This window comes from Lachnellula hyalina, assembly GCF_007821495.1.
Source record: "Lachnellula hyalina strain CBS 185.66 chromosome Unknown contig00135, whole genome shotgun sequence".
In the NCBI taxonomy this organism is placed as follows: domain Eukaryota; kingdom Fungi; phylum Ascomycota; class Leotiomycetes; order Helotiales; family Lachnaceae; genus Lachnellula; species Lachnellula hyalina.
In genome coordinates, this window is record NW_022157249.1 from 440 (window position 1) to 27,148 (window position 26,709).

Here is a 26,709-nt window from a genome sequence, read left to right on the forward strand (position 1 = left end):
GAGAAACAATGAGGAAGAGAGAGAGAGAGAGAATATACTCAAGGAAAGGTTACGTGTCGCACCCCTTGCTTCTGCTCCCACAATATTGAAACCCACTTTTTGTAGTGTCGATCCCTCGGGGCTCACGCAAGCATGGCGAGCATGGCCGCCATGGCCTCCGCTCCGCCTCACATGGCTTGGTCACTTGGCAGCTTGGCAGGGCAGGATGGCCCCTGCACGACCCCCTACACTGCGGGGAGACTAAGCTTCCAAACTGATGTCTCGTTTCAAATGACCATTATAGTAGCATATTTATAGCAGAGAAAGCGAAAAGGATTCGAGGAAGAATGATAGGATTATATTGGAATGGAATGCGGGAACGACATCTATATTGTATGATACGAAAGGCTTTCCTTTATTTCTACTGTATTTCTCCGCAGCGCAAGACATTTGTAGATACCAGTAGTGCGCGTCGTAATCTTGTACCTATGTAGGTAATAACCGTCTCTCAATATCTACGGAGTATACGGGTATCTGTGGAAGCAACACGTGATTCTCTTCATGCTTGAGTTATATAGTCAAGTCACATAGAGACGAGGACTTTATACGGATATTCCAAGATAAGATGCAGAGACTTACGCCAAGCAGAAAACAATCCCCAATGGCTTTCGGTTGTGACGCAGATGGAGTATCACGTGTTGCCTATCCTGGCAACCACACGTGATGCGTATTTACATGTAAACAAATCGCATGCCAATCGCGAAGATGGCTTGCGATAATCAACACCTACGACAAACACCACAACATCAGATACAATGTCTGTCACCGAGGACCTCATCGATTTCGATATAATCGAAAGTCAAAAAGAAAATATACAATCATTACCTAGTGGAAGATCCGCGCGAAGTCTCGCCGGCTTATTTTCCCCATCTCCCCTCCACGCCCTCTCAACACCAACACCCTCAGATACGAAGAACCTCAACGATGCAATTAGACAGGAATACGAGATTGAGCTGACCAACATATCTGAGTCCGACGACCCCCTAGACATCTACGACCGCTACGTCCGGTGGACTCTCGATGCGTATCCTTCCGCCCAAGCAACACCTTCATCACAACTCCTTCCCCTCCTCGAGCGCGCAACAAAGGCATTCCTCACTTCGCCTCAGTACAAGAACGATCCACGATACCTAAAATTGTGGATATCATACATTCGCTTCTTCTCAGATACCCCGCGAGAGACATTCGCTTTCTTAGCTCGTCATAACATTGGAGAAGGGCTTGCTTTGTTCTACGAGGAATTCGCTGCATGGCTAGAGGGTGCTGGCCGATGGACACAGGCGGAAGAGGTCTACAAATTAGGCATAGACAGGGAAGCTCTACCGACTCCCCGCTTACTTCGCAAATACAACGAGTTCCAGCAACGTTTCTCCCAAAAACCAGTTGATGCCAATGAACCATCTTCACCGGCGCTGCCAAGTGTACGACCTGCACTCGCTGCAAAAGTCGACCCGTTCGCCGCAGCTGCCCCCAGGGATCCACAAGCGCCACGACCAAACTCTGGAGTTGGAGGTTCGACTACGAAGAGTGGAAAGCAGAAGCTGACCATTTTCTCCGACGGTGATGATGCCGCACCTGCATTGGCATCGGGCGGGACTAAGGGCTGGGAGAGTATTGGAGGACTGGCAGATCGTAAAAAAGAGAACGTGATGGAAGCGAAACCCTGGGTTGGTGAGACTCTAAAGGCGGGAGGAAAGAAAAGCAGCACTAAAATACCGGTATTCAAGGATGAGGTAAGTCACATTTTTCTTCCGTCCCTTTTCATGCACATATTGATTATCACAGGACTAATAATTGTCGGTTACGGCGTTTTGTATTCCAGTCTTTACCTCATTACGAATATGCACAAGTTACCAATCCCAAGCAGGAACAAGTGACTATTAATCAAAAAGGGAGAACTGAACGTATTTTTGTTGACCTTGAAGCTATGTACCATAGCCCAGAAATTCTTGGATCTGAATTGAGTCTTGAGGAACTGCGAGCTGGGCACCGCGGATGGCTATCGAAAGTCTGGGACCCTGAGATTGTTAAGCAGCAGAATAATGAGCCTCTAGTAGAGGTAGTGCAGACAGATGAAGCTGTCGGAACTATCACTAGGGAAGTCCCTGATAAATTCGTTATCTTACGGGATCCGGTCGCGCTGGATGAGAACGGGGTGCAAAAAGAGTCTAGCCGAGAAGGGCGAGGGCGAAGGATGAAAATTAAAGAAGTTAATGAGACCCAAATTAGTAGGTCTCAATGGGCGCTTTCTTTTACTGAAATGCTAATACATCACAGTCAAAGCGAAATTGTCGTCACCGTCTGGTCCGAAAATGACCAAGCGAAAATCGACCAAGGAACAAACTATGACACTTCATACTCGAGCCGCCACTGATGAAATCTTTGACTTATTTAGCCAACCGCTTAACCAGCCAGAAGAAGAGGAGGAGGAAGATGAGAGTGAAGATGATGATGGGGATATGACAGATGGAGATTATACAAGTGGTGGTGAAAGTACTGGAACTGGTCGGCTTACTACAACCAGCGAAGCGGGAGACGATGAAACTGGAACTGGTCAACTCGTCACTACAAGTGAAGCAGGAGATGATGAAACATCAGAAGCCAAGAGTGTTAGCGAATGGTCTGAATTCACGGCTAGGAAACACATTCCTAACATGGACGATGAGGATGAGGATGATGATACTCGGGTTTCGCGCTTCACTGCCGCCGACGATGAAGGATTCGAGGCTATTGAGGTCGAGGTACCCCAAGATACGGAAGAAAATGACTACAGTACGCCAGCATCGCCAGAGCTGCCACCTTTAAGACGAACTATATTTGTTCCTATACCACCCGAGGACTATGAAGCACCACTACGACCCTATCGGGATCCTTCCCAAGCATCCCAAAACCGTCTTCCCTTTATGACACCTATTGCCGAGAAGACTGAATCCTCTCTCGGTGTGCCCACCGCCCGACAAGACAAAAACTACTACAGCTCCAAAACACCTAGCAAAGGGAATAGTTCGAGGCAACCGCAGTCCGTCGAATTCGGAAGTAGTCCGTTCAAAGAGATTGTCAACGGAGCCAGGCCTGTGGAAAAGATTGCCCCGCCACAGCTAGGGAAGATTTCGAAGACCAACAAGACCACTGCTATTGCCGCAAAGGTGCAATCGGGTGGAGGCGCCCTCGCCAAAGAGATCGCTCCCAAGGGACCAATTATTAAGGATGCACAGTGTAACCCTATCGATGATTATATTCGAATTATGATTCTTGAAAATTTACAGCCCCCATTGTCTACCTATGATGGTTTCTTCGAATACAAAGATGAGACACGAGGACGGACGGGAGAGATCAAGAAGTTTGCAAAAGCCATGTCCAAAATGAGCAAGAATGCAAGCGACAGGACAACGACCAATATTTCCATGCCACCCACATTGCGGTTCCCAGGTACCGACAGACAATACATGGTCAAACGCGAACTCGGTGCCGGCGCCTTTGCTCCAGTATACCTCCTCGAGAACGTCGCCGAAGACGAAGAACAGGATGAAAACACCCCTGCTGTAATGGGCAAAGGCGCCTTTGACGCCTACAGCCGCAAAACCCACGAAGCCCTGAAAATGGAAGACCCGCCCACAGCCTGGGAATTCTACATCATGCGACAAGCAAAACGCCGACTCGGAGTCTCCCGAGCTTCGGAATCAGTAATAAATGTCTACGAAATGCACCTCTACGCAGACGAATGCTACCTAATCGAAGAATACCGCGACCAAGGAACCCTCCTGGACGTAATCAATATCGCACGCTCAGAATCCACAGCCGCGGGCCCGGGCGTAATGGACGAGTCCCTCGCCATGTTCTTCGCCATTGAACTCTTCCGCACCGTCGAGTCCCTACACTCCAAAGGCATCTTGCATGGCGATCTCAAAGCAGACAATTGTCTCGTGCGTCTTGACGCTCTTTCAGACACAGACGTCTGGTCTGCCAAATACCGCCGCGATGGCACGGGCGGCTGGAGTAAGAAGGGTGTAGCGCTCATTGATTTCGGACGCGGGATTGACATGAAGGTCTTCCGACCTGATGTGGGCTTTATCGCGGATTGGAAGACGAGCCCACAGGATTGTGCAGAGATGCGGGAATTGAGGCCCTGGACTTATCAAATTGACTACCATGGTCTCGCTGGTATAATCCACAGCATGCTATTCGGTAAATACATCGACACGGTCGCTGATAAAAGCGCTGATATTGGCGCCACGGCGAAGAAAATCTGGAGGATTAGAGAGAGTTTGAAACGGTACTGGCAAGTTGAACTTTGGGGCCTCGCGTTCGACTTGCTGCTTAATCCGGGTATGCATGTTGAGGGCGAGGAATGGGGCAGGATGCCGGTGCTAAAGGGCATGAGGGAGTGTAGGGAGGCCATGGAGGCGTGGTTGGAGGGGAATTGTGAGAAGGGCGTGGGGTTGCAGGCTGGTATTCGGAGGTTGGAGGCGTTGTTGGGGGGATAGGAGGAAGAAGTAACATGGCGTGACGTGACGTGAAATGGGTGTTTTGGTTTCAATATGCATTTTTCTTCTGGTGTTGTGTTGTGTTGGGCGGAGTTGGTGCTTGTGTACGGTGTTTTGTTTTATGATGAATTACGAGACGAATTTGATATTAGACATATTTTCAACGATAATCACTTTACACAACAGTACAGTACTCTCCTAGCTTGTACACTGGTGGGGTGGTATCGTATACAATCTAGATTACTTAAGCGTAAATTCACATGTGGTAGAAATTAAGTTTGAGGTGTTTCGAGAACCCACAGTTGGCGTCTCAAAATGACGATCTTGTCTCGATGATCCATAATTTCAAGGGTAATGGCGAATTTAAAGAAGGTTAATCCTCTTTCTTATTGCTCCTTGGAATTGCGGATTGGCAATTATATGGGCCGCGGCAAATACGATGAGCATCCAACTGGCTCTTACTCGAGTATGATAAGTTAGTGGTCGATCCGAACCTACCGTTGAACCCCCTTTTCCACTATGACACACATAGATCTTCAGGAGTTTCTGTTTCGAAAATCCATAGAGCACAATTATATCATGCCTCACATAGTTAAAGAAACAAATAAATCCCATTGATTGCTTGAAGCATCCGAAGAACGGACGGAGGAATCATACAGTAATTGACCATGTTGCGCGTACAAAAAATAACAGCAGCTGCCATCTTCACAGTAACAATCCTCTACCTACTAGCCTCAGGCAAGGTCAGTCTCGGCCCCCTGTTCAACACCACCGCTGGCGGTCTCTTCACAACAACACCAACATTAAAACCCACCCTCATCGGCGCCCCAGCCCCCCTCTTCCCACGGCCAGGGAAACAAACATACCCACGAGCCATCAAACTACGCTCCGGCGCCCTCCTCGCCTCCCTCACAGTCTACGACCCCGAAAATGCCATCCAGCTCTCCATATCCCACGACGCCGGCACGACGTGGAGCCCGTACGGCACCGTGATTTCCAAGCTGGCCAGCGAGGCTACGGCGCTCGATAATTCCTTCCTGCTCGAGTTACCGTCCGGACGCATCCTGTGCGCCTTCCGCGCGCACACGCAGGAGCCAGAGGCGCTAGGGAAGGAGGAGAAGCCGGGGGGGCTGAATGAGGGGTACCTGTTCTTCCGGCTACTGGTGTTCTGTAGTGATGATGGAGGGAAGACGTGGGTGTACCTGAGTACGGGGGCGCAGGAACCGGGGCCTGCGAATGGGGTTTGGGAACCGTTTTTAAGACTTGTGGGTGGAGGGGAGGAGGAAGGGGGGGAGTTGCAGTTTTTCTTCTCCAGGGAGATGGGGGGTGGGAGGGATCAGGATAATTTGGTGAGGAGTTCGTGGGGATGGGGGGGTTACATGGGGGGATGCGAGGACGGTGTCTGGAGCTGGATTGCAGACTAGGGATGGGATGGTGGGTATTCAGGAGGTTGGGGGGGGTGGGGAGTGGGGTTCTGATGGCTGTTTTTGAGACGGTGGAGGAGAAGGGGGATGGAACGGTTTTTGAGGCAAGGTTTGAGGTGTGGAGTGTGATGTCCAGGGATGGGGGGGTGAGTTGGGGGGAGAGGAGGTTGATATATGATTCTTGGTTTGGGGACAAGGGGGATAAGAATCGACTTAGTATGTATCTTCCTTTCCTCTCTATCATTCATCCATTCCATTCCCATTACTTTCCCTTCCCTTCCCTCACTTTTCCTTTCCCCCCTCTTCAAATATTACCTTCCCCTCCTGGGCAACCACCTAGCTAACCATCCCCCACAGAAAGAAACGCAGGTGCTCCCTCCGTAGCCCTAGTCGGCCAAACCCTAATCGTCAGCTTCATGACCGACGAAGAGAAGCTGGAGGGCATGTGGCACCGCAACGCCTATGTCAAAATCATCACCAGCGACGACGGTGGCGCCACGTGGGGCAACAAGCTTATCATTGCTGAGAAACCAGCTGCATGGGCTGGGTTGTTACCGCTAAACGCTACGAATTTCTTAGTGCTGTGTGAACATGAGGATCGGGTTGAGGCGAGGCAGGTGGCTTTGGTTTGATTTTGATTTGAGCATGGGGGGTTTGTATTTGTACTTGTACTTGTATGGATATTACCTAGCGAAAGAATGTTTTAAGGAAGAATATAGATTTCCTTTAGATTGCTAGAGGATTTAGAAATTCAACAATTATAGTTAATACATCATTAAATGTCAAGAGGCATTTAGTATATTTGTTATTAGTAAGAAGGGGACTCTTGATCTACCTATATACTACGTGCAGAGCTATTCGTTCAAATGTGAGTGTAATTGTCATATAATTACGGGACTCAATATTATGCAAAAGTGTTGGTTACACGTAATGCATTGGGGTATGTCCCAACAAAAAGTGTTAATTATGGCAGGTGGGATACCATAAGAGATCTTCAACTACGCAAAGTTTGTGTAATGCTACCAAAGAGTAATCACTTAAGTAGAAGTACGTGATTATGTAAATATTTTATATTCGTAAACCAGACAGGGCGGAGATACAGAGTACCAGAACATTCGGCGATTTGGCTCTTTCTAGTGGCGTTGATATGTGTTTCTTAGCAGAGAGAGCCGGGATTTGAGTGAGTAAATGGGTAGGTGGATGAGGGGAAGATGGATTGTTACGTTACGTTTGAATTAGATTTGATTGAGTTTGACAGCAAATACTTTCTTGACAGCAAGGAAACCGCTACTATACTGCCTACAGAGTGAAATCCTGGATTAGAGAGACGTGCAGAATGGTTTAGATATATGCGTGGAGTGGATAGTTGGGAACCTGAAACGATGTAACGTCTTGGTTATTGGCGTAGCCTTTCCACGCTGAGAGACTGCAGTGACATTGGAGTTCAAATTATACTGAAGTAGACCCGGAGAGTTTGTAAGTATATAGTTACCCCTTCCAAGCCTTGGTTCAAAAAGAATATTGCCCGTTTTTGGGGTAGGAGTAAGTTGGGTGAGAGGTGAATAAAGGTCATTGCTTCACTTTCAGAAAAACAATAGCTATAGGATGTATAAATATGACATACTGAGGCTGAGGTGTAAGAACAATTATCCTTGATCAAATTATGGGTTGGCAATATAGGCCCCCATACCTCCAAGTGCACGTCTGCGACAAATAGTAATGGAATCTTCCTTGCTTTTATTTGAACTTACATTCGGGGTTATGGAAGACGTTATTGTTATGTTGAATGAATGAAGAAATGAATGAATGAAGAAATGAATGAATGAAGAAATGAATGAATGAATGAATGAATGAATGGATGAATGTGTCGGGGTATTGACAACAAGAGCTGAGTTGACAGCAAAGAATCTGTGAAAGGGCGAATAATGGAGATTTATTGCTTGGAGGAAAAGAGGAAGGAGGACAGCGCGCGACTTCGAGCGCTGAAGCGAAGATGGATTAGACAGAGAGCTGCTCTGCGTGAGGGTGACATTTGCACGATCATTCTCCGACATTTGCGGATGCAGGTAAGGGACGGAGCACCGGGATACTGTATTTATAGGAGGCTGCGTCTCGGAGAGCGAGGACAATGTTAGGGGTTTGGAAATATCTCATGTCTTGCAGGAAGCTGAATGGGAAGCCCTTGCTGCACGACGAGACGACAACAGCGCATTGGGATTCCAAAAGCTGAACGATGATTTGGTTTCGATTGCAACAGAACAGGATGACTAAAATTAAAATCCCTCTAAGGCCCCTCACGCCTAGCCGCAACCCCCTCACGAGCAAGCTCATTCCTCTGCTTTTCACCAACCCCATCATCTATATCCATTTCCCACGCCTGCGACATGGCTGATAACTCCACAGCATGCGGGTTATTCTTATAAACGCTCAGTTCGGCGGGCGGCACGAATAACTCCTGGCTTATGGACCTGGCTTCCGGCGCTTGCGATTGTCCTCGTCCTTGTCCTCCTCTAGAGAAAGGATCAGCATCCAATTCCGACACAGGTAATTTTGGTTGACGACGCCGCCGGCGCTCGATCAAAACGTACCAGGCTAGAACGCCAGCGAGGATTGCAGCGACGCTGACGCTGACTGCGATTCCGGCTTTGGCGCCTGCGGAGAGGAATTCTTGGTGCGACGGCGTGGTGGAGTTTGTGTTTGTGCCGTTGGTGGAGTTGCTGGTTCCTAATGGTAGAGATGAGGGTGTGGATGAGGATGTTACTACCGACGAGGACGAGGCCGAGGGCGACGAACTCGCTGCTGAGGAAGAGCTGGATACAGTCTCACTACTCTCTCCACACTTCCCGAAACCCGCTTTGCATCCATCACCACAATAGTCAGAAGTCCCCCCGCAATAGCCTAATGGCGAACAGCAGTCACCAAACGTACTACCGAGACAAGTAATGTTGGCTGTCGAAGTCGCACCACATGATCCAGATGTGCTTATACTCTGAGATCCCGCCGTGGTTGTACAAGTGCCGAAATCGCTTTGACACCCAGCGCCGCAATAGGCGGAGGTGGAACCGCAGAAGCCTTTTGAAGAACAGCAGTTTCCCCATGTGCTTGTGAGGCAGGTGGAGTTTGTGTCTGAGTTTGAGCCACAGTTGCCATCGATGCTAGTTGGTGATGTGCGTGTGATGAGACTGAAGTTGTTGTCAGTTAGGACCTGCGTAGGGAGTTGAGGGAATCCTACACATTGTATGTTGAAGGAATTAAAGCATTAGTTTGACCTGCTATGAATAAAAGAGTGATCCCGAACTTGAACAGTCCCATCTTGAATATCTACACTCAAAAAAACCAAATCATTAAATTCCCTGAAAGTTTGAACGCAAAACACAAAGCGAAGGAATGTTTGCGCAACAGAAGGTATTTGAAAGGATCCATTAGATCGAGGCTTACTTGGATAGACATGTCAGGCTAATTGATATAGCTCCGCTGCCTATTGTTGCGACCAGCATAACGATCCTCCAAGGACCGTGGAGCCTTTGATTGGCCCAGGTGAACGAGACAAGAAACCTCTGATTGGGCATTTGAAAAATAGGGTTTATATAAGCATGTTATTTAAGGGGTTTTACGTGAAAATCCTGACTAGGCGAGAGGAGCCGCAGTCATGTGGCGATGAATCTGACCAGCTGAAACGTGGATAAAATTGGCAATAACGAAAGTATAGGTCGCGCCCTGAACAGAACAATCGCAGGTACGATCGCAAATTTCTACTTACGACCAGGATATACTCTTAAGAGAAGATTGCATGTTTCTGCTTAGAAAATGAACGAAATACGGTACTGTGACTTCTCGGATACCTCCCCGCCGCACGATCTGTATGCCTTACCTTACTATCTCACCCCTCACTTAAGAAATGTTAATTTATGGATTTTTTCCATAAAACATGAAATCCTATAGAAATGAATGGCTATGGAAGATGACTTGAGTGAGAGGGAGTACAGAGACATAGCAGATATCTGCCCCTGATAGGCTTGTATAAGCTTAAATTTTATTGTTTTTCCTAGCAGAGCTGTATACGTGAAAGGCTAGTAGATAGCTGATGGGTGCCAAGTATCAGGACACTCGCCCCTCGTATTGACGCTGGCGCGAACGATCTAACATTTATCAAAGGGGGAGGGTTTGAAGACCGCCAAGAAGATATTTATATACTCGAATAGGAACTGCTCGATCCCATACAAACCCTGTAAAAGCATAAATTGTGGAAATATAGTGGGTTAACGGACCTTCATTGTCTCCGTGCTCCGCTCTCAATTTCTTTTGGTGACTTGGCAGTTTGAGCCCATGAGCGAGGCTAGACTGGATGTGTTGGTATACAAATAGTGCACTGGTTTGGCCTAGAATCTTTCGTGGTTACGTAGTTGCATTTCTAGGTGTAGAAGAGGTTCTAGCTAAGGTTGCAGCGATAAAGTGAAAGGCCTTATCGCTACTTAGTCATCAAGACGAAGGTCATGTAGCACACGTGATACATATCCCAACAGGATGCGTGATATATATGGTCCAAGCTCACAAAAGAGAAACCATGAAACATGGCGTCGAGGGCGTATACTGTAACACCCATCCAGGCTTAAGCGCTTGCCGCAACCCCTCCCGAATCGTAAAACCATCTAGACATCAATGCGATGGGTTGATGGAGACAAGATCTTCTGCATATACGATCTAAGCAATGCCAGGAAAATAAATATTTTATAAGAATGTCAGTGTAAGATACAGGGTGCTATCAAATGCGCTCAACATATTCCAACAACTAACAAGGACAGAATTTGTGAGAAGTGATAAATATGAATATATGAAGAGGGATGAATTCGACATGATATAAAAAGAGATGTGGATTTCAAAGCACGATCTGCGGTTGTAACTTCAAGCCAGATGCCTCGAGGTTTCAGCAAATGGAGTCACTCTCTAACTTTAGATTCTCAGCCTCGACTTCGGTACCAAGCCTGCGGAGTCCTTAGCGGGTAGTTGTAGATTTATATCCAATATTGCATGGGTAAATGAGTGGTTGTGAGCGAGGTCCGGGAGAGGAATACTATCTTGCAATCATCTCCGATGCTTGGAAATGCCCCATTTGAGATGGAAATGAACCCGCGGTCGTCTCCATCCCACCTCACCAACCATTACTTGCCTGAATATGAGATGCGATGCAATATTGCAAAAAAGAAAGAAATGAAGTGAAAGAAGATGTCATCCTCAGTTATTAATTCTTGTGTTTGGGTTGACTCCGGTCCGGTTCCGGTTATGGGTAATATGCGCCAACGCTAATACCACGCTAGTTCCCAAAGAGGATTGGTGGCAGGTGACCACCTCTTTCTTCAAATCGATTATCATCAACCCCTCCGCCTCTGGTACCATTCATTGCGCATCTGCGACTTCGTATATCCACTCCCCATCACCAAGACCAACATCAACATACAAGTCAGCCAAGCTATGAGTCGAGGCGGCAAGCTTGCACCCGAGGTCAATCGGTACGTTGCGCTCCACGCTTCTTCGTGAGGTCCATGGCTAATCCGTATCCCAGTGTATTGTTCGTCAAGAATCTAAGGTTCGTCCATGCTTTGTGAAACAATCCGGGGATATGAGGAAGGCGATGGCGCTGGGATATGAAACAGCTTACTGACTGGAAACAGCTACAACGTTACTCCAGAGGAGCTCTTCGACCTGTTTGGCAAATTTGGTCCTATTCGGTACGCCCCCATTCACCACCTTCCACGTCCTTTGAGCAACATACTAACCCCGAACCAAGTCAAATCCGCCAAGGCATCGCCAACCAAACCAAAGGAACCGCCTATGTCGTTTACGAGGACGTGATGGATTCCAAGCAAGCTTGCGATAAGTTGAACGGCTTCAACTTCCAAAATCGCTATCTCGTTGGTAAGTCCGGCACATTTCCGAATTTACCTTCCCATTTTAATGACCTTCCAGTGCTCTACCATCAACCAGAGAAGATGGCTCGATCGAAAGAGGACCTAGAATCCCGCAAGGAGAATTTAGAGCAGCTCAAGAAACAGCACGGCATCGAATAACAAATAGACGGGCTTTCGGAAGCAACTGTAGTAGCATGGCCCTCGCGTCCTCGCCGCTCTACTGTTCGACGAACAAGCAACAACCACAAGGCTCCTGTGAGCCCGTCTTCAAAAGTGTCTCCTGGTCGGAAGGGCAGTTTGGGAATACCATCATCGGAACGGCGTCAAAGTTCTACTGCTACCCCGGGCTTAGGAGCTTCTTCTTCTTCTTCGTTCTTTGACTTTATGCGCGGGCTGTTTACCAAGTAGGCGTTGAAGGGAGGTTACGTTCATAACATCTGGTTGTCTATTTTTCGGCCTTGGGCTAGGATGGACTGGATAGGGTAGCTTTTTTCTTTATGGGGTGTTGACTCTCGTTTTGAGGATATAACTGCAACTTGCAAATGATATGCTTGCTGCTCTGGTTGAGCACAGTACTCTTCTCACTCATACCCATACGCTTCTTCACTGTAATACAACTTCTGGTTATTGACATGGTATGCTCATCCGGATCATCGTAATACCGTAAACAGCACGAGCCCCCAATCTTGCCACGTGCAGGCGTAGCATTGGTCCCTGCAACAGGATCATCTACAAATGTAGCCCTGTCGGTTGGTCATACCCCCCCCCCCAAGTAAACCCCTCCATCTTTACAGTACTTCCCTTATCTATCAACAACCCCTCCTCTCCTCCCACTTCTCAACCTCACCACATCACATCAACACAAAGCCAAACAACTACCTTCACCGACCACTCAAACCCCCAAAATCATCTACAAGAAACCAACCAAACAACCAGCCCAACAGCAAACATGCACGGCTCAGCCTGTCCCAAATGCGGCGCCTCGAGCGACGGTGGAAAGACCTGTGGATCGTGCGGCGCTGTATGCCTCCCCCCTACCTTCCCCTCTGCCTCTTCTCCATCTTCTTCCTAATAGAGATTCCTCTTCTTGGTTTATTATTGCTGTCGATTCATGCTAATGATACGACAGAGCTGCCCACAGTAAATCCGTACCCCGCCTCGTCCCGTCACTGGAGTTGAGCGGCGGACGGCAGGCAGATGGATGGATGGCTGATATGTGCGGTTACGCGAGACTGACATAAGATACGGCTGGGTGGATGGATGGGCTGGAGGGTTCTTGCGTGTTATTATTAGGTGGGGTGGGTTGGGAGTGGGGGGTTCTCTGGTGCATAGCGAGCATGGGTTCGTAGGACTGGGTATGGGTGTGGTGATGGGAACGGGAGATGGATGGATGGATGATGAATAAATGAATGAATGCATTGGTTTCTTTCTCCATACTTGATGTCTATCTATACATGCCCTGGTGACACCATACTACACTACACTACACTACACCACTCACTCCTTCCCAAGCTGCTATAGATATAGCAGAGCCGTAAAATGTATGGAATACGGAGTAAGCAAGCGAGAATGATGTTCTATCAAGGTCGCCGACGAATTTCAGTTTTGCGGTCGAGGAGAGGAAAGGAAGTTTATGGGTCAGCCCATTCATTTTCTCGGTGACTTGCAATATCCCAATTATGTTCTTCCTATCACAGTGCTGATATTAGTAATTAGACTCCAAGGTCAACGTAAGCTCCCACAGGTCAAGTAAGCAATTTCTTGCATTCTAATCAATTCAACGACTGGAAAACGAAGTTCGGTCTACGATGTTGTGTGTGTTGGTTTCCGGACCCGTTTTCATTTCCGCAGGTATATATCGAGATGAGTCCACTGAACTCTCTTTTTGGCATTGCAGTCTCTTGTGTGTAAGAAGCCTCCTACTAGCCAGCCATTCAGTCAGCGAATATGCAATTCTCAAACCTATTCGGCATCGCTGCTCTCATCCTCCCTGTCTACATCTGGGGTGCACCAGCAATAGCCTAAGACGGCTCCGGCGTAGTTAATGATCTGGGCGATATACTTGACGACCTACTGGCGGAAAACGGGGGCTTGGGTCATCTACTGGGCGACATACTTCGTAGACAGACAGAAGACCAGAACGTGCAGCCTGCACCCGTCGATGACATTACTGCCAGCGTACTTGATCGAGATACAGCTCAGCCTCTTTCCGTGGTTGAGAGACATGACAAGACGCCGTCTCTTTCCGGCTAGTCTCATCAACAGCACTGCGCGGGATGTCAAATACTGTGGGGGTTTAGATATAATACAGGATGACCTCTTGGCTGAGGTCCGAGGGCTGGGTCTGTGATAGAATGATGACTTCGGGGATCTAGGACATGCGACTCAGGTCGACACGAATGGCGCCGTCCTGTCCTTCACAGCTCGATCCGATTAACGTTTTGGACCTCTGTCTTTGTGATTTCTGCTATACTTCCACATGTCTTGGGTGGTACGTTTTGGTGTGGTTACTGATGGGGGAAGAGTTTGGTGGTCTGCCTTTGTATTGATAATGTAATATTACTATACATGGGTAGGAAAAAAAGTATGTCTCATGTCGAATGAATAACTGAGGTGCTAAAGGACAAAAGGACACGAGGGTGACGCGCCGCTCCATTGAAGCGCTGGCTACAAGTGGGGTGCTTTGAGTACATCCTCCCTCATGCGAGTATCTACGTGCCACCTGTGATAGATATTGCATTGTTGAAGGTGATTTCGCCAGAACAGAAAAGCGCTTTTCAACTTTGAACTTCGGTCGACTTGTGCAAAGGAGAGGTAGAATTCTGTTTCGTATTTGACCCGTTTTCGACGGGAAGAACAAAGGAAGCGGCTTGAGAGACGATGGTCTACAAAAAAAGAACCGAAATCTCAAAGCCTTACCGAATGGGCTATTCTTCCAATTTAGGTAGATTGGTAGAAGAACGAAGATCTTGAGGACGTCGAAATATGCAGATATCCATTTAACCTTAAGACCCGTAATACCTGTACCTTTCATTGGAGGACAGAAAGAAACATCGCATTAAAGTGGCGTTTGGGTCACAAGCCACTATCTAACCTAACCTAACCTCAACACAGCCACATCCTTGTAAGGAAGGATCATGATGGCTTCACTTCTTCCTTGATATCTCGATAACATACCTGTTCTGTTTCTAAATTCTTCACTTCAGCCTTGTATCTGTGTTAAACAATAATCCTGCGCATTCTTGTATCATACAGTAACTGCTTGCGTCACATACAGGGCCTTTGATCCACCATCTCTCGGGCAGGCTGCACTTCACCACCAGTCAGATCAACCCTCTCGACAACTCCCACGAACTGTTGGGTGGAGAATCATACTTTATTCTTACCACCTTCCTCTAGACATATACAAATCCAACGCCCCGTCTCTCCACACCCAAGCTCATGCTCCCTCCACCGGGCTTAGAGCCCTCACTCTCCTCCCTCCTCGAAAATGCCACACCCACAAGCATCCTCTCCTCTACGATAGCAACACTCTCCTCCATCCTCCCTATAGGCGTTGATATGCCTTCCCCCACCAGCATCGCTGCGTTCGCATCAGCGACCGCCACCGCCCTCTCAGACTCCATATCCTTCGAAGACAAGCCTAAACCACCTCCCGACAACGGCGAATGCAGCCTTCTAGGTCCCTTTGCAATACTCGTACAAGCCGCGTTGGGATGCCTGGCATTACTGGCACTGGTGTACAAGAGATGGAGAGAACGGCCTCAACGACCCCTCAAGATCTGGTCCTTTGATGTCTCGAAACAGGTCGTCGGCAGCGTGCTGGTGCATATTTCGAATCTACTCATGAGCATGATGTCTTCTGGGCAGTTCAGTATTAAAGTCGATGCGACGAGCGTTGCCCATAGACGGATGGTGGATGAGAATGGGAAATACAGGCCAAATCCATGTTCGTTCTATTTGCTGAACTTAGCGATCGATGTAAGTTGCTTTCCACTGGCCCTTTTGAGAGAACAGGAGAATATTAATGCCTGTGATAGACTACGATAGGGATACCGATCCTTATTGTCCTCTTGAGAATCCTCACAGCTCTTTTCGCCATGACGCCCCTAGGCAACCCCCGCGAATCAATAGAATCAGGCAACTACGGCTCACCCCCGCGGGCCTGGTGGTGGTGCAAGCAATCCATCATCTACTTTATAGGACTTATGGGCATGAAGATTTGCGTCCTAATCATCTTTCTTGTACTGCCATGGATATCACGCATTGGAGATTGGGCACTACGCTGGACGGAAGGAGACGAGGCGCTGCAAGTTATCTTCGTGATGCTGGTATTCCCCGTCATCATGAACGCGACGCAGTATTATATCATTGATTCGTTTATCAAGAAGCAGGGTCAGGAGCAAGGGCATGAGAGGATTCCGGAGGACGATACGGATAGTGAGAGGGATGGAGAGATGGATGACGAGGAGGTACATTCGGATGAAGAGGATCCCGAGGTGTTGGCAAAGGCAAACAAAGCCAACAAGGACTCAGTCACTACGAAGACATCGAGCGAAAGTGGAACCAAGAAGCCTCGCAGACTGCAAACGGGGAGCAAAGACTACGATCCTCAGTATGACGGCGAGAACAGTCCCACAGTAGTGGGAAGTGCTAGCACCACCGAGCGAGACAGACTCGTGCGGAAGGAGAGTGGTGATGAGGACACAACATCCAACAAGTAGAGAGGTCATGAATGGGAGTCTCATTACAAACATGTATTTACCACACAGAGTGTGCTGGATTGATTATATTATGGAAACGAATGGCGTGGCGCTGGGGCGTTGGTATCGATATACGGAGTACATTGCATTTGCATAAACATAGCGAATTGGTCAAATTCGAGATTCAAATCTTCGTTCCATGAATCATTTCAATGTGTGACAATTCATGCATGCGAAATTCAGGGAAGAATCCATCCAAGTGGATATTAATACATACGTCACCGTTTTCCATCCATACTGTACCTTCATCTCTTATCTACCCAAATTGAAGACATTTCTTCGAGACTCAAGTGCTCGCTCGCTCGCTGGTAGACAGTCCGAACGAAGCATATGGGCTCGTCTGCTATGGTATTAGTGGCATAGCTATATACGCTGCTGCTGTGCTTTTGTTTGTCGGGATTGCTAATGAAGCTGTTTTACACATGTCGCTGGATTGGATTGAGTTGAGTTGAGGTAATTTCTGGCAATGAATGAAAACAGGAGGGAAGTGTTGGAAGATCATTCCCTCTCAAACTTCTACACTCTTGAATTATATGTGCCAGTGGCTAAGTACCAGTAGGAAATCCGTCTTCATTTCGAGAGCGAGATTTCTCCCGCATCAGTTAGCTACATCGGACGCGCGTTTTCGTAGGTTGACTTGTTTCATTCGGATTTGGTGTTACTGTTCTACTCCAAGCGTTGAAAAGAGCTGATTGGACGAGGAGGATCCCAGAGGAAGGAATCTCGTCGAGGCACTGGCGGAGATGGATGGGTATTTTCCACGGGTCTTTCCACAGTCGCAGATATATGGAGTAAGTCTTATACGAAGTGTTTACCGTCTTCTGTATGAAATGTCGCTACTCGAAGCACTTTTAATGTCTCAACCTGCCTGGCACTTCATAAATCGGTCGTAAAGATTTTGGGGGTTTATACCCGTGAAGCACTATACGAGAAGCAGCTTTTGATCTAAGTTCGAGATACAGAATATAGAATATATATTAGGGAACTTTCAATGGTTTTTTTGATGATTCGAGTTCTAGCTAGTCCCTAAAGTCATTTTTCTGTCATATTTGTGCACTTTGTTCCAGTATAATTGAAATTGTGACAGGTGTTTTTATTCTTACGCGAGGCCCCTGATTCTCAACCGAGACCCTCTCTTCATCAACTCCAAACGCAGCCCAGTGTTTCAGCGTCGAGTCGCTTTCCACAATACATTTCCGGTGATTAAGCGTTCCACAACTATTCAGTCAGTAGACTTGGTACCCAAAGACCAGCTCGGGTTCTTGCATGGACCGCCTGGCCATAAAGATCTGACATTTATTGCTAGATTTAAGATTTCTCCGCGCTTCTGTTATAAGAATGTTTAATAATTCCCGTTTTCTTCTGACTTCCAATCCAGCTACATCCTCGTAAACAACTCAAACCATCCATCAATCAATCAATCATCACCGTGAACATGCGCTGCAACATATTCCTCACCATCCTGACGGCCAGCTCGCTGGCTGCAGCAACACTCGACCCCGCCACATCAAACACCCAAGGGAAATGCCCCGCCACATACAACTGCTCTGGTATGATATAACGCCCCTGAGCTTTATTTGCCCCATGACTTGCTTGCCTCTCTAACACACACACTCGACACAGCCACGAAAGTGTCCAAAGCCATCCAAGCAGCGGAATGCTCCCACAACACCCGCACATCTTCCACCCAAACCTTCGCCGTCTTCGTCACAGATCACCAATATGACAGCTCTCATGGCGCTCCCTATGGAACATGTAGCGCGTATACATGTACTGCGCCCACGACTGCGCAAATGACGGACGTTGATACGGATTGCTGGACCTTTTTCTGGAGGTGAGTTTCTTTTCATTTTACTTCCGCTTGTCCTGTGATACTGTAGCACGGGGGAAAGATAGATCGATGGATGCTGATTCCAGGACTGTGTAGCGGCACGGGCGCATCAAGTGGATATGGAACGAATTGTATCGAGAGTCCGACGACGGGGGAGTGCGGATGTGAGAATTCGGATGGGACGTTCGTTGCGGGGAGTAGCTCATGCACTTAAGTGGTGGTTGGACTGGGTGATGTTGGGAGTCTTTCCCCGTCTGCCTCAGCATTTGAACCATCTCGGCCGTGTTGTCTCAGACAGGCGATCCGAATTTCTTTTTCAACTTCCTTGAAGGGTTCTGCTTCCCATTTTTTCTCTTTGTTCCGTTGGTCGAAATATTCTTGGCTCGCTATAAGTAGTGAATCTTATCCTAGTGTCACGTGGGGTGAGCAATTGTACAACAAAAGTTCTTCTCCATCCACCACTGCAACCCTTGACCCTGGGACTCAAAAATGTTAACCTCTGTTCATTAAGTTTGTCCTCAAGCGTGAGAGCTTCAAATCCAGGGAGTCCATCCTGGGTTAGAGGAGAGACGATAGTGGTTTTTATGCGTAATGACTCCGAAGGCGTGAAATATGGGCCGCTGATATACAATTTGTCGATCGTGCAGAGGGTATGCGCTTCGGCTGTGCGATCCTTGGTGATGTTGCGGAGATCGTAGAGGATGCAGACTCTGTAGCAGAGGTCCAGGTTTGATTGAAGGTCTGATAGTGTTGCGTTCATCTCATTATGTGGTGTGTTTTCTGCATGTCTAGCGGGTTTTGTGGGAGTGCGAGTTGGCGTTGTTTTTGGCCATCTTGATTGATTTGATGTTTGGAACCGTGGTATTAGATTGTCTTAGTGATTTGGGATGATGTTTTGCTTGCGTGGAAAGGTTTGTTTGGTTTTAAGTAAGGAATAAGTGCTTGTAAAACATATCGACGATAGTTATTTTCAAGTAGAACTAGAAATAAAGTTACAGTTACTGTTTTCAAGTCGCTTTAGGGTCTACACTTTTTGAGTCAGTGCGCCAAGTCGTGGTGCCAGGAAAATTGCCTTGCAAACCTTTTGAACTCGTTTGAAGGTATGGTAAACTGTTGTGATATTTTCACAAGTTCATATTTTAATTACTAGTTCCCACTTGGTCCTTGGACACTATATACCGCGAGAAAAGGATCGTCCTATTTGATTGGATTCCGAACATTTCTTCTTCTGTATCTCATGACAGCCCCAGATTCTTTCAAATTCCTATTATCCTTCGCGCGTGACTAAACATTAGTACAATATTACCTGCATTTTGTTGAAACACTTCATAGCTGGGTCGTATGACTGCAAAATGCATGCAAATGAATGATTATTATTTTCAGATTTAGTGAGGGTATATAGAGTCCTTATGAAGAATGTGCGGAGATGATGAAGTGTTCGCGAGCCTGGTGAGGCTCACTAATCTCCCTTCTTTTTGCCTTTCTACTAACGAACCCAAATCAATGACCCAATCCTGATATGAACGTCCCAAGCATGCCTTCAGTTCCCAGCTCCATCAAAGTCCCAACAACGATCGTGATCATTAATTGAAGGAAACCATCCCGTCGCCAACCGCCCCCTTGTTTCACCCATATGTCCGAGTCCTCACTCCGGTTTTGGTTCTTCGTCGCCCGTAAGGCCAACTTCCGGATCCGAGATATTCTTCTTAGATAGTGCATCCAACTCCCTTGACTCCTCGCGAATGGAGGTGTATAGATACCAGGAATCGACGACAAGCTGAAGACAGAATGTGACTCCTGGAACCCAGAACGTCATGGCACCATTGTAGGCGGTTGCCCCTCTATAGGAGCAGTGTATGCCGACCGCAGGTGTGAAGAGAATTGGGGTGACGATGTTAACAATAGCAAGCTCCTTTGGAAACAATGGCTTCTTGCGGTCATCGACGATAATGGCATATGAGAAGGCAAAGTTCTGCGCTATGAATGTTGGCCAAGGCATGAAGGCACAGATCCAGAAAAAGTCGTTGAACATCTGGGTTGTCTCCACTGGTCGGTAAGGTCGGTAGGATGTAGCAGCAAGAATAATACCAGGCAAGATGAAAGTCCAGATACCTGCAGCAGCAGAAGCAAGTTGCAACTGATGGACCAGGTAGTGGAGATTGGGAATGCGTTTCATTTGGTAGGAGATGACGGCTGAGAATGGCAGATAGAACATGCCGGACACGACCAGAATTGCGGCACCCGCTCGAACTCGAGTTGTGTTTACTTGGTAGTGATGTGCCGTCCGTTCAGCATCCCACCACGGCTTGATTGGGGAGATGAAGTCTGCAGCAACGAAGGCCAAACAGAACATGATGGAGCAAATCACTCCACAGAATGCACAGTAATATTGAATGGCGATGTGTGAGAGCCATCTCGACTTGGCTAGGTTTGCTGTCTTCTCATCGAGCCATCGACTCGGGCGGGCGATTGTCTCCATTGCTGTATTCTTTTGAGGAGGCGATTCAGTGAAGTCAAGAAGAGGAAGAGAGTTTTGATATTGATGGTTAGGTATCTTCACATAGAGAGAAATGCCTGATATATATACTATACTACAACCCTGTACTTCTCGCAGCAAGTCCGGGGTAATTAGCTGTATATGGTACTTCGTCCCAGACTCCTAGGCTTAATATTCCACCAAGAAGACCAGGGCAAGGGGGCCTGAATTTCCCTCGCCTTGGCCTTAGTGCGTTTACCACTGTTCTTTACCCCCTGCTATAGAATTCTTGATGGAAGCATTTGGCCTGGGACGAAGTATAATCATCCAATCTCTATGGTGCCATGATATAATCCTTTACTAGAGTTAGATTTAACTAGAGTTATAAGAACTTTGGTACCGTAAATGTTCCTATTCTAGTATATAGACAGTCTGTTGGCAATTTCATGTCCAACTAAAGCATTAGTGGTGATAGATAATAAAGTATTCAGCCAATAACTACCTTACTGTAACCATGTAGATCCTTGTAATGTAGGTTTTGCTGATAACACGTTATATGAATTTGCATTCTAGACACGCGGCAGTTGAGCAACGAGGTTAAACGAAGTATCTTCGGCAGGTATACGCTTGAATCGTACGAGGTTGCATTTTTATATCTTTAGTGTCTGACCTTGACAGTACTTGCAGTGGGCTGCAAGAAGTTTGAACACCCCCCCTTCCCCCCCAGCTAGCGCCCGCTAGCTCATATGTGCTCAGGGCATTTTAAAGCGTACTTTAAATCATGACACACCGAAAGTACGTGTTTGACAGCACGCTAGCGGGCGCTGCAGGGGAGGGGGTGTTTGAACTTTTTGCACCCCACTATACAGCATGTCAGCATGCCATTTCAACGCGGCACTTGCCTGTTATGAAGATAGGTCTGCGGCAGCTGTGCGGGGTATTCGCCTTGATCGTACTCGCACTTGCATTTGGAAGTTTATGTAGCCGTTCCGTCCCGCTATTGTTGCTCCAGCTCCATAAAAGAATATCTTGCACCACTTAAAGAGCTTGGATCTGACGACTACATTGTAAATTTACTCGCTTTTCTTTCAAGTCTAATCACGGAGACAGTTTTTACTTCACAGCTTTATACTCCCCGCTAATAGAAAGCTTAATCCACAAACTGAGGCTCTAAATAAGAGGCTTCATTTTACCAGTGCCTTGGCTATTATCTTTCTTGTAGTTCTGCGGATCTATACTAGGGTAAAGATCTAGTTAAGATTTAGACGATCGTATCTATTCACGGTAAGTTGTGGATTTGCAGTGGGACTATCATGCAAGTATTCTGTTGCGTCTAGCCGTTAGCAGTGCTACTGCGTGCCACGGAAAAGTAATTCAAGCCCGCTTTCTCTACAGTGAGGATTTACGGTGAATAATAGTGATCGGCTGGATGTAAATACCCTTCCGAGCCAATCGATTGGGAAAATAGGATGTGCACTGTGTAAAGCGTATTAATTAGACTCTGAAAGGGAATCAAAATACTTTGGGGGGAGCGGTACGGAGCATACATAGGTCCGGTACTTGACTCGTCTATGAGCTTGTTTTTTCAGTCGTATGTAAAAGTTTCATCGGAGAGAGATACGATGAACTAGATAAGTAGCACCTAGATTAAGTTTTGTGGACCTACCCGTTATTTATGGATTTAAAATCTCTATAGATCACCAGATGAATTAATTATATGGACCGATTTCTGGACTGATGTCGGGGAATATTTTCATGTGACATTCGTAGCCGAAGTCAGTCCGCCCCTCTTCCTCCGCAATATGTGGGGAGACTGCATCACATGTAACATTTACATATTCGCATGCATAGGGTGCTGTAAAGAATCAATAATTAGTTTCATTTCCCATAAGATAGCAGATTAGAATTACAGGGGATTACCATTAAAAATTTGCCTTAGACCACAATGGCTAAACAAGCGCTCCAAGTCATTTTTATTCCCCATCGCCCAGTTCCTGACGATGCAGAAATCAACAAAGATCTCTCGCCAGCTTTTGATATCTTATTGCAGTAAGTTCTCTCAATCCGGGAAAGTCATTGGTGGACGCTGAACGTCTTTCCCAGAGCACCTGGTCTCCAGGCCCTTTGGCGCGGCAAGAAATATGAAGACCGCTTCACTCAAATCGCCATCCTTCTTTGGTCCTCGCAAGACTCCAGCCATGCGTTCTTCACCTCCCCCGCGTATGCTACTTTCCATAAAGTCCTGCAACCAGCGATGAATGGGCGCCACATCACATGGCAAAATCATGCGCTGCTCAACACTACAGGCATCGATGATGTAGCGCACCTGAAAGCAACGCTCAATAGTCCTGCCATTGAAGTTGCACTTACGAAAGTTGTCGAGGGTGGTGTAGCGGGATATTATGAGAATTTTAGCAAGGTGGTAGTTGGGATTCTGAATGAGGACCCAGGTTGCGACGGGCATTTCATAAGCCCGTTGATAGAGAATCCGCAAGACCAATTATTGTTGATCAATTGGAAGAGTGTAGATGTAAGTTCCTTTCCCCTAAGCTCTCATCTTGTGCTTTATGAAAGACGGAAAAGAATGTGCTTGTACAGGAACTCTGCTGACTTATTAGGCACATCATGAGGAATTTGAGAAGAGGCCTGGCTTTAAGGCGTGCATTGATGCGCTTTTTACGTATTATAAGGAGTTTGTGGTGCCGTGGCACATTGTAGAGCTTAAGCTAGTTTATGGATCGCTATAATAGTGTCCTCAAGTGAAATTTGAATGGAAGACACTTAACAATATAACAACCTTGATATAAATTTTTAATGTGTTGTGAGTCGAGCGCCATAGCTTTATCTGAATTGCAGAGGCTCCACCTGCTACCACAAGACTAAAAGATTGGTGACATGAATATGATACCTTTTTGTGAAGAGGTACAAGTGGCATAGTAATTGGCATGAGACTCAAATATTGGTCAAATCAAAGGTGAACGATTCACATTTTGAAGTTGCTCCGTCAAGTAAACCTCGAATAAGAAGCGTTGTTCAGCTGAGAGCCTTAGCTAGCGTACAATTTACAGGAGCTAAAGCTCCCTCAATTACCCCGCCGAGTACCATCTTCCCCAGAATCCCCACAAACCATCACCTACATTAAGGATCAGGGTCATATGTTCGAGCTACAACAAGATTTCGACAGCCTTTCGGGCGAATGTGAAGCGGTAACGTCCCGGGGTGGAGTCTAATTGGCCAAAGAGCACGCATTATGAGATCTCAAAGATCTCTAGGAGCGAAATTGGCCCGAGAAAGTTCGCCCCATTAGGATCCCATCTTTGAAGCTACACCCGAACCTGATCGATCTACTAGCTAGGATACTAGTTGAGCCCTACATCATCTATCCATATCAACTGCAATAAGTAATTTTTTCTTTTCGATTGTGTTCCCAAATCAAAAATTAATAAATCATTGTCCAGAGTCAAGTATCATCCAGATCTACTAGACACGAAATCAAGCACAATGGCAGCCTGGACTCACTTGGTACGCTTCATTGCTGAAGAGGATGCGCAAATACACTTCGGCAACGTTGACGCCTCCAAATACCCTGATGTGGGATTGTCACTTTTTAAGGGAGAAAAGGTTGCCGCCAACCTGATAAACGGTTCTGCTTTTTCAGGAACAGTCACTGAGAAAGTCGTGCACATCAAGCAGGTAAGCCATTACCATTCGTCTTTCAAATATCTCTTGATGATGGCTTTGTTTGGGTACGTACTGACGCCTCAGGAAGCTCCTCTCACCTCTTGCCGCAAGTGATGTTCCAATAATCCGATGCATGGGCCTCAATTATCGAGACCACGCAAAAGAGGCCAACATGGCCATTCCAAACGACCCCGTCCTGTTCATCAAGCCTAGAACGGCGATTGCAGGACCTTTCCCCGGAAAGATTGCGGTCCCCAAGTTTGCACAGGATGGCAGTAGCGATTACGAAGCGGAACTCAGCCTTGTGATTAGCAAGGATGGAAGAGACATCAAGGTAGAGGATGCGCTGGACTACGTTCTCGGCTATACGTGCAGCAACGACGTGAGCGCGAGGAATGCACAGTTTTTAAACAGCCAGTGGTGTTTTAGCAAAGGTGAGCATCAGTACCTCGCTCGAGGATGTAAGACTAATGCTGATTTTCTAGGCCTGGATGGCTCAGCACCAATCGGACCAGTACTTGTGTCACCCGCTGCCATTGGAGATGCGGGGAAGTTAGCAATCAAGGCGATTCATAATTCTAGTGTGGTGCAGGATTCAAACACCAAGGAGATGATTTTTGACATTGCAACCACGATTTCATATCTCTCGAAAGGTACGACACTGGAGAGGGGTACGATTATCATGACTGGAACGGGGCCAGGCATCGGTTGCATGCGGAGTCCAAAGGTAGTGTTGAACCATGGTGATGATATGAGGGTCGAGATTGAGAAGATTGGGACACTGATCAATGAGATCTATTATGAGTAGTTATGCCGTGTATAAGTTCTGCTGCTATCTAGACCGCATAACAAATTATACATACGTATTATCAACGGATCCTGTATGTTTCCTTTTCAACCAAGTGACCTGCCTCATGTGATTTGACATTGGGGACGACTTTCCTGAACAGCCTCAGTTTTAGATCTTCTAGCATATTAATGAGCTCCAGATTTCTAGTTTCATTGTAAATCTGGCCTGCCGTATGAATACAGTACGAATGGTGGTAACCCACTTTCGGATAGTTGGCGCGGCCGTGCCGTGGAGGAATATGTGTCGAAGATAGACCGAAATTCGTCCATGCGGAGTATGCGTTAGTGGAGGATTCCCGGCCAATGCAAATCACAAGCTGCTTATCACTGGGGTTTCGGTGGCGTCGATGACAGTCCGGGGTATGGTCACGGGGCGTCAAGGTTCTTCTACGGAGCACGAAGTAGCTTCTACTTCGTATACTCCGTACAAAGTAATTTCAACGTTTTTCTTCTGATTCCGAAGTAGCCGGGCCCAGAGGATGGATCCTTAAATCTGATGTGCCAAATAAAGTATTGAGAATCAGGATGGGTATAATTGATTGTTAAGTAGCGCATGACCAGCCAAATACGACTTTGCCATTGGTTAGCAGAATGATGATCGACGCTTGTGCTTACTACTGTAGATGTGGCAGGTTTCCGGTTGAGCTATCCGAGTTCCTCATTTATCTAACTAACTTTTCTTCTAGTCATCAAGCATTAAGACCCGCTTCTTATACCAACCACAGTCTTTAGTTATGCCGTTTGGAAGAGCTCTGGAGTACAGGTAGTCAGAAGCGTAGATACCATCCCCGGAAACGGATCTGCAATCTCCAGACTCGAATTTTATGGCTTTAGTATAACGTAATGCTCGCCTTCAACCCTTTTGGAAACGTGAAGACGTCTTAGCCTCTATATCGCGAAAGGACGGCCCAAATCATACTCGGCATCGTTTTATCAAAAGAGGAAGGAAGGCTTTGGAGCTTGTACTGTACGAATAATCAGGTTCGGTTTTTCTGTGAGGACCCACTTGGCTTGACTCGACCTTGACTATATCGCTGGTCGCTAGCCCCTTTTCAGACCAGCGTTCTGTCCGAGCCCTGGAGTCTGTTGTTTCTGGGGACCTGCCCCGCTGACTGATAGGTTCAGGATTCGTGAGTACGTCTCCATGCAGCGAGCTGAAGTCGTAGTGGCATTTGGAATGTGGGGAATGCGTCAAGAATAACACCTTCAACCCGGGGCCCCGCAGTATCTCGATTCTGAACTTCTCAATCACGCTT

The 26,709-nt window shown here is 47.1% G+C and overlaps 7 protein-coding genes across 7 annotated transcripts; 6 read left to right on the plus strand and 1 right to left on the minus strand.

Moving 5' to 3' along the window:
* Positions 1-794: 794 nt before the first annotated feature.
* bub1 (Checkpoint serine/threonine-protein kinase) lies at positions 795-4,523 on the plus strand (the record flags this gene model as incomplete). The annotated part of the gene is made up of 3 exons (XM_031152515.1): positions 795-1,772; positions 1,862-2,267; positions 2,317-4,523. The coding sequence occupies 3 exons, from the start codon at positions 795-797 to the stop codon at positions 4,521-4,523; spliced, it is 3,591 nt and encodes a 1,196-aa protein (XP_031003119.1).
* Positions 4,524-11,416: 6,893 nt separating this feature from the next.
* C50D2.5 (Splicing factor 3B subunit 6-like protein) lies at positions 11,417-12,012 on the plus strand (the record flags this gene model as incomplete). Its single annotated transcript, XM_031152516.1, has 4 exons — positions 11,417-11,454; positions 11,617-11,673; positions 11,733-11,860; positions 11,912-12,012. The coding sequence occupies 4 exons, from the start codon at positions 11,417-11,419 to the stop codon at positions 12,010-12,012; spliced, it is 324 nt and encodes a 107-aa protein (XP_031003120.1).
* Positions 12,013-15,294: 3,282 nt separating this feature from the next.
* Positions 15,295-16,577, plus strand: YPL162C (Vacuolar membrane protein; the record flags this gene model as incomplete). The annotated part of the gene is made up of 2 exons (XM_031152517.1): positions 15,295-15,834; positions 15,894-16,577. The coding sequence occupies 2 exons, from the start codon at positions 15,295-15,297 to the stop codon at positions 16,575-16,577; spliced, it is 1,224 nt and encodes a 407-aa protein (XP_031003117.1).
* A 1,474-nt stretch (positions 16,578-18,051) lies between these two features.
* Positions 18,052-18,661, plus strand: LHYA1_G007589 (uncharacterized protein; the record flags this gene model as incomplete). The annotated part of the gene is made up of 3 exons (XM_031152518.1): positions 18,052-18,166; positions 18,240-18,450; positions 18,544-18,661. 3 exons carry the CDS (start codon positions 18,052-18,054, stop codon positions 18,659-18,661), a joined length of 444 nt encoding a protein of 147 aa, XP_031003118.1.
* Positions 18,662-20,092: 1,431 nt separating this feature from the next.
* Positions 20,093-20,926, minus strand: LHYA1_G007590 (uncharacterized protein; the record flags this gene model as incomplete). Its single annotated transcript, XM_031152519.1, has 1 exon — positions 20,093-20,926. The coding sequence occupies one exon, from the start codon at positions 20,924-20,926 to the stop codon at positions 20,093-20,095; it is 834 nt and encodes a 277-aa protein (XP_031003116.1).
* Positions 20,927-22,868: 1,942 nt separating this feature from the next.
* Positions 22,869-23,670, plus strand: LHYA1_G007591 (uncharacterized protein; the record flags this gene model as incomplete). The annotated part of the gene is made up of 3 exons (XM_031152520.1): positions 22,869-22,972; positions 22,997-23,453; positions 23,542-23,670. 3 exons carry the CDS (start codon positions 22,869-22,871, stop codon positions 23,668-23,670), a joined length of 690 nt encoding a protein of 229 aa, XP_031003115.1.
* Positions 23,671-24,424: 754 nt separating this feature from the next.
* On the plus strand, positions 24,425-25,412 carry fahd2_1 (Fumarylacetoacetate hydrolase domain-containing protein 2-like protein; the record flags this gene model as incomplete). The annotated part of the gene is made up of 3 exons (XM_031152521.1): positions 24,425-24,616; positions 24,693-25,065; positions 25,090-25,412. 3 exons carry the CDS (start codon positions 24,425-24,427, stop codon positions 25,410-25,412), a joined length of 888 nt encoding a protein of 295 aa, XP_031003114.1.
* Positions 25,413-26,709: the final 1,297 nt, after the last annotated feature.